The sequence below is a fragment of the Anopheles darlingi genome, chromosome 3 (genome assembly GCF_943734745.1).
Source record: "Anopheles darlingi chromosome 3, idAnoDarlMG_H_01, whole genome shotgun sequence".
Classification (NCBI taxonomy): Eukaryota; Metazoa; Arthropoda; class Insecta; order Diptera; family Culicidae; genus Anopheles; species Anopheles darlingi.
The window spans coordinates 39,223,439-39,230,938 of NC_064875.1; the positions used below are offsets into that span (position 1 = coordinate 39,223,439).

General features: G+C 45.0%; 3 protein-coding genes across 6 annotated transcripts in view; 1 reads left to right on the top strand and 2 right to left on the bottom strand.

The window, feature by feature from the left end:
* The window catches only part of LOC125957736 (X-linked retinitis pigmentosa GTPase regulator), a 5,374-nt gene extending 5,023 nt beyond the window's left edge, over positions 1 to 351 (bottom strand). Inside the window, exon 1 of the mRNA XM_049690627.1 lies at positions 314 to 351. The gene's annotated coding sequence lies outside the window, so the exon portion shown is untranslated. The remainder of the gene's footprint in view (positions 1 to 313) is intronic.
* LOC125957710 (HIV Tat-specific factor 1) overlaps positions 1 to 7,500 on the top strand; it is a 47,249-nt gene that overhangs the window by 5,166 nt on the left and 34,583 nt on the right. The window contains exon 2 of the mRNA XM_049690581.1: positions 3,253 to 4,406. Within this exon, the coding sequence (XP_049546538.1) occupies positions 3,267 to 4,406 (1,140 nt within the window). The 5' untranslated portion in view covers positions 3,253 to 3,266. The remainder of the gene's footprint in view (positions 1 to 3,252; positions 4,407 to 7,500) is intronic.
* Positions 4,889 to 7,500, bottom strand: part of LOC125957713 (uncharacterized) — a 68,544-nt gene continuing 65,932 nt past the window's right edge. For all 4 annotated transcript variants that reach the window (XM_049690589.1, XM_049690586.1, XM_049690588.1 and 1 more), the window contains one exon: positions 4,889 to 7,419. In XM_049690589.1, coding sequence (XP_049546546.1) covers positions 6,657 to 7,419 — 763 coding nt within the window. In that variant the 3' untranslated portion in view covers positions 4,889 to 6,656. The remainder of the gene's footprint in view (positions 7,420 to 7,500) is intronic.

Here is a 7,500-nt window from a genome sequence, read left to right on the forward strand (position 1 = left end):
TTGCACCTCCGATCACTCATTAATATGCATCGTCCTATAAGCCGCCCGACTGGCACCAAACTACTGCCGGGCACATCAATTGAGTAATTGTGGCGCTTCTTATTAGCCTAGGGTCTGTAGAGAGTCGCATAACTTCACAAGGATTCACCGAGAAGGCACCATTTACGCGGAAGTGCTGGATTTTTCCAAAGAACTTTCACAATGATTGGCACAGGGACAGGGAGCCGGTTCAGGCATGGTCGGTGTTCGATTCTGTACTGCACCACTGTACTGTACTATGGATCCTTGAACTTGTTCTAATGTGTTTTCCTACCGGCTGCCACTGTACCGCTGGTGACCACTAGCAACAGGGAAGTAACTTTGTGGACGACGCCAAACGGCACTCGGTGTCGATGCCGTAACCAAAACAAACGTCGTCGCCTGGTCGTCGTTTGGGACCTTTAAACGAAGTAATTAATGCTCAATTCAAAACTACCTTTAGAGCAACTTTCACACCACCACACTTGTTAGCCCAAACACCACTCTACTTGAGAATGCCATCGTATGCAGTTCCAATTGCAAAGGACGGCGTATGGTGGAGGCGCAGCATGGATGGAGGCGCATGCCGGATGGCAACGTTTAGCCGACGGCGTTCCTAGTAACTGGGAATAGTATGTTGTTTGCATACCTTTGGCGCCTGGTTGCGTATAGTAAACATTGTATTGTCATGGCAATGGCTTGTTGTTGAAGCAAACACTGATACGCTCGATTACTGACGATGGAATGCATTCACACTGAAGGAATTTATTTGTCGAAATGCGTATGAGTTTTAAGAACTAAACCGCTATCATCCCGTTATCCAGCAGACACAAATTCTGCCAAACTTTAAGCTTGTTACTCATTGGTTTGCTACCAAAATTCAGATCAACAATATATATCCCTTTGCATGTTTCATCTATCCGAGCAAACCGCGAGATCATGTTTCGGGAATGTTCTAAATAATAGTTTTCCATCGAAGCTACTCACGCATTCATTGCAATCGTGTGCAATAATATTCAATTCATAAGCAACAGCAAACTGGCCATAAAAAGGAGAAACAAAAAGCAAAATGGATCCAATGGTAAGCCAAACGTCCTGTTCGCCTGTGGGTGTCTTTTTCCGTTAGCTAGGCCATTCCCATTGGAGCGCATGGCTGCCGAAGTAGTACGATTGCATCAGGGTGATGGCGATGAAAATGCATTATTTATCATCCATTCCGCTCATAAGCGGTAGTCACAGGTGCGTGCGTGAATTGAAGCCAGCTTTTTTTAAATCATTTTTTTTGTTTCGTTGACCGCTTGTGGTCAAATAAAAGAGGTCCTGGAATTGGGGCAAACGAATTCCGTGTTCACCAGCGACTCACTCCAATGGAAATGATTGTTGCATGGCGAGCTCTATAATGCCGCCAAGTTACTCGGTCAGTGGTCATTGATCGGGAGTAAATTAAATATTAAACTCAACGTTGTTGGGTAGAAGGAGAGGCGTACAATTCGAGTGGTCTAGATATGCATGGGCAGTATGTGACTCGTCTGTCGATTAATAATGATCGATATTCGCTCATTATTGTGCTTTGCGTAATAGTACGCATCGTATGATTGACGCGCCATTCTGCTCGTTCCTGTTAATTATCCTAGAAAATCGTTGCACAATCGATGCATCGGTAATGATAACAAGGATCGTTTCGGAATACGGCGATGCATGCTTTGGTGGTTTATTTGTTATGGTGGAATCAAATACCTCCAGATATGTTTTGTTTATAAATTTTTGGAAACAAAAAATCAGTCAGCATGAAAAATTTATCGTTACGGCATCTCTTTCACGTTTCTCGAAGAAAATGATCGTAAGAATTTATCCGTAGCCAATTTCATCAAGCTTATAGGCTGCTGTAATTGCTAGCATGAATAGGAGCATGAATTCTGTAAATTTTATTAGTAAAATAGTAGGAAAATAATGCATTAAGTTTACGAATCATTAGAGGAGATACTACGTGCCACTGTTTTCCGAAGAGAACCAACATTTTCCAAGTCGCGGTTACACGCTCGCGGATACGAGTTTTCCACCTTTTCCACCACTGAAATGCTTTTATATGCTGTTACAAAGTTACTGCAACTAGCTTCAAATCTGCAATCCTACTGCCTTTTATCATATCGTCATGTTTTCATGCTACTTTGCATGCACATTTCACATTATTAGATTTTCGTGTCGGAACAGTATGTTTACTTCTAGATTCTATCATACTACGGTCATGCAATTGATGGATGATTGAAATGTAGCATTAGTCATGCCACGAAATCGTTTTTTTTCGTCCCCCCTCACTCACGGTAGTCAATTTTCCAGAACATTGCCCGAAGAACATAGTGCAAAAAATAGAATAGTTAGTGAATTATTTAGGATAAGGATGTGGAGTGCACGTCATCAACCAACCCGTCATAGCGGGGGCTGCACGGTGTGCATTTGTAACATGCATCAGAACTAATTGCTACCCTCTTAACCTGTGGGAACCCTAACACTTGGTCGGACAGAGATGTTACGGCTGGTGGAGGCGCGATAGCGTTCACACCCGCATAGCACTGTGTACAGTAGCTAATTGTACTGGTCTCTCCCGTGGCGACTACGCCACTGACCATAGTACCGTAGAAATGACCAATTAACCCTCACCTAGATTCTTGATTGTCGACCAAAAATCGATAGATTGTCCGCAGAGCGGCGACGGTCCATGCTTCATGACCGTGGTGGTGGGACCTTTTCATTCATGCGAAATTTCCCCCTAATTAATTCTATGATTGTTCTGCCATGGTACAAAGTGGTGCCCCAAAATCCACTAAAGATTATGGCGATGGCCAATGAATCTACGGGGGGGCGCGAACCTGATTGTAAAAGCTTGCTGCGTGGGGCGTGAAGAGCACGTACATTTCCCATCAACCTTGTCCTTCTTTAGGGCGCGTTGGAGTTTTTGGGTAAATATATTCATTAACCTTGTGCCCAATAGTTGTGGTCACTCTGTGGGTGAGTTTTTCGAGCAGAAGTCGAGAAATGGTCTGGTCGCCCCTAAATCAGTTCTACCCGACATTCTTTTAGAAATACTGTTGCTGTTGCTTTCTTTGTTGACATAGATTATGCATAATAATTGAATTTAATTGTTAAATTCAGCAATTGTTCTCAAATCACCAAACAGAGTTTTGCACCAAATGACATTTTCTGATTAATACTAGACGCCGTTTGTTTATCCCGTAGCCTTCAACGTCGAGATGTCCAGCGCCGAGAGCGAAAGCAGCGAGTCGAACGTCAGTGTCACGATGAGCAGCGTCGAGGCAGCGGCTAGTGCGATGCTTACCGATTCCGAGAACGCGAACAACGAAAACCGAGTGATAGAGATGGCCTCAGGGCATCCGGCTACGGAGGAGACAGAGCCTACTGTGACCCCACCGACTTCCGAAACCGTAGACGAAAGTGATGCCCAAGCGAAAGCGGAACATTCACCACCGCTGGAACCAAAACAAGCGTTCCCCGAGGATTCGTCGAAAGGCCAAGATCGGGATCAGTATGCGGAGCATGTGACCTACAACGAAGCGGGTGAGGCAATATACACCGATCCTGCCACCAAGTTCCAGTACCGCTGGAGCACGGACAAAAACGAATGGATACCGACAACCGGTGAAGCGAGCGAAGGAACCAAAACTGACACGGCTCCGGAGAATCCGTTCGAGAATGAACATTACCGCTGGTGCCACGAAACGAACAAGTGGCTCCCGAAGGAGACAGCGACCGAAACGGAGCACTACCGTTGGGATGCTTCGGCTAGCAAGTGGATTCCGAAGCAACCGGTAGCACCAACGCCATCCGAGGCTTCCGAAAGTGACGATCGTCAGTACGGGTACGAGGATGGTGTGCACACGTACAAGGATAAGGATGGAGCGGTGTACTTCTGGGACGAGGAACGGAAAGCTTGGTTCCCCAAAATAGATGATGACTTCATGGCAATGTATCAGTTGAACTACGGGTTCATCGATAATACTTCAGGTACGGCGAAACCAGCAGAATCCGCGGAGCGGAGTGCTTCGGCTGCAACGGTAACTCGGGCCGTTGGTAGTCGTGATGAACAATCGAAGGAAAAGGAGCTGGAGGAGGAAGGCGCTGGAGCACAAGGAAAGAGCAAAAAACGTAAAGCTCCACCGGAACCGCCCAAATGGTTCGATCTGGCACCGGAACAGAACACGAAGGTGTACGTGTCGAACCTGCCGACCGATATCAGTGAGGAAGAGTTTGGTGCAGTGATGTCCAAGTGCGGTATGGTGATGAAGGATCCGAAGGTCAACAAACTGAAGCTGAAGCTGTACCGCGATGCTGATGGCAAGCCGAAAGGGGATGGCCTGTGTCACTACATAAAGGTAGGATTTGCCAACTCTAATATCCTCCCTCTTAATATCCTTTCCATTAACTTCAACTTCCAAAATTCACAAATTCATAATTTCTAATCTACGAATTCCAATTGTGAACTGCCAATTCACACCAAAACTGCATTAATTTCCATGCTTCCCAAGTTTAATCGAAACTAAACTCAAACTAAAGCATCATTGTATCATTGATAACGTGCCATCAAGTTCAATTTTCATGCTCTAAAAGGTCACATCAAATCTATTTTTAGCTAATGGCTAATTTGAAAGTAGTGTTTGGACACACTTCGTCGTTGTTTAATTATTGTTTCAAACCAGCATACCAGCCTTGTTTGTTTAAAACTTGCATACTGCATTATGTACTCTTATCAATCAGGACTTCATGTAATCTTTAATGTTACCCAATACTTACCATTATCTCACGTATGACCATCACACACGCACGGACATCTGAACAAATGAAACTCCCACAGAAAGACACCTCGCTCAAGTAATACTTTATTTCAAACAGTACGTTTCTCTGCAATAAAATTATGCAATAATTATGCTTGCCCCCGCGACTAATCCTCTCGTGCCCCAATGCAAGAGGACGGGAGGCCGCTTAATGCGGGAATTAAGCAGAATCTGGATCGCTCTAGTAGGGATCGGTATTAATCTTTCGTGCTCGACAGCAACAGCGTCGTCGTCGTAATAATCCGTTCCCAATCCGTTCCATATTAAACGGTTTTAAAGGACTACGGGAACGAACAAAACGTGCTGCAGAATTGATTCCCCAAAAGAGTGTGTGTGTTTTTTTCTCTCATGCTTCTGAATTTGGTTCCCTGGTTGAACTTGGCGTTCTTGTGTGTTCTTCTTTTGGTATTCATAATTTTGACTTTCTAAACAGAATTCCCGGAACATCTCGAGTCATTAAATAGCTAGAAGAAGTATGGCAATTGGAGCGGCGCCATCGGATGGCGCCGATTAGCCAAGTCATCAACCTAACCTAGAACAATGAGCGCCCACCGCGATACTCTCTATATCTTGTTCCCTCTAGCATTGTCCGATGACCAATTGAATTTTTGACCATTATGGTTCTTATTCTTGCCTCTGAATTCTTCGCATTTTGAAGCATGTACTGTACTTATGTGTAATCTAAAAATGACAAGTTTTACTTCAATATTTAAATATGTCTCTCCCTTCGTATATTGTTACCGTACATCCTACTTTGTTTTGTCTGCCTCCGTTTCTTTGCGATGATGTTTCCAACACTTTTATCTTATGTTCCACACTCTTGCGCCTCCATAATTGCTCGCTTAAACATTGCTCTACTTTGCTTCGTTTCGTTGGTAAAAATGTAATTGGTTTGTTCTGGTTCTGGTTCTTCCTATTTCTAATTACTATCAATTTCCTTCCTACACATGACCGTACGAGCACTTATTCGGTTGTGATTGGTTGTGCCATTTAATTTTCCATGTTTTTCAAAATCCTGATGATGATAGAGCATCTGTGCGACTATTTCTACAATCCTGCTACAACTGGTTTTGCAAAAGACATGAACAGCTATGTTACGAAAGATGGGTATGGAGGAGATGAGCACCGAGTGTATACGAGGATTCGGTTGGTTGTTTCGCGCTACATCTTAGTAAGATTTATTAGGACATCTTATACTTCGCTTAAAGTGCTAATGTGTTAGCAGAGATGGTATTACTGTTCCGATACTTTCTCTTGTGGCTTCCCCGCTCCCCTGATATTATCGTATTGTGCATCCAAGCGATCGCACTGATTGTAACTAATTTGTAACTTGACAATCAACGGTTACGGTTGAACAGTAGGTAAACGAGTAATTGCTGTGGTTTTCTCAACTATCGGCCCTGTTCCAAAACCAGTGGAGGAGGAGGATGAGGGTATGGTGTTTCATCGTAATATTCATTCTCAACTTGTACGGGTTGTTTGTGGTTTTAGATATGTTTCCTGGCACAGATTTTCCAGCTTCTGTTGTTAATCCTAGATTACCGATTCGGAGCTCGGTTGATTGTGGCGGTCAACCTGCGTTCTGCGTCTGTTTTTGGTGGTATTGTGGTATAGTGTGTGTTTTTGTGTGTTTATGTGTGTCTGTATATGTGTGGATACCCGATCGAGCCAATCTTTTTCGTTCGACTTCCTCCGTTCCCGGAAGTGGCCGGTTATACCGGTTGACGCCTAGTTGCTATCACCCCCACTTCTAGGAACCGCTTTTGGGACTGGGTTTATCTGTGTCCCCTCCTACAGGGTGACCTCATTGTCCGAGGGAAGATTTTGCCGCTGTCGCTGCTTCCGCCTGGCACGTTCCTCCAGGAACATCTGCTGCTGTTCCGGTGTGAGTTTAAGGAACCGTTCCCGAACTTTATCACGGTACGCCTTTTTCTCTTCCGCTGTCTTGACGATCTTGGTGGTATGCCGAGATGGATAAGGAGCTCTCATCGTAGTGGTATCGATATCCATAAACCGTGGAGCAGGAGTCGTCGTGGTAGTTGTGGTAGTGGTCGTCGTCATGGAACTAGCTCTTATGGTCGGCTCCGTTCGGGGGTAGGTCACCCTTGGCGTAAGGCTCATAGATTGTTGACGGATCGTGGGTCTATGCTGTTGACTGTTGTAGATGGTCGGCTGATGACGATGCTGATGGTGCTGCTGCTGCTGAATAGGCTCCTGACGTGCCATACCGGTCTGTGCTCGATTGTTTGGCCGTGGGTAATCTTTCTTATTGACCGTTCTTGGACGAATGTCGACGTTGAAGTTAGCCACCGAGTATCCATTGCGATGACCGACAGGATTGTCGTACGGGGTCAGTTCGTTTGTGGCTTCCGGTGCGTACTGTGAGACTTGCTGCTTGCGATACACATCGTTCGGGATGTAGTCCCCACCTCGGTTGGGCTTTCGGACGCGGTTCTGGTTGCGACGGTGCGTTGGCTGGCGCGGTGGATGTATCGATGGATTGTAGCGGTACACCTGCTTCACGCTGTTGTATATTCTCACCTTGGAAGGATCGCTAAAAATCGTTCGTTTTTGAAGAGCAAAATAACGAATTAGCATTTCCATTTAGATGAAATTAATTTATGTGCCTGCGTTG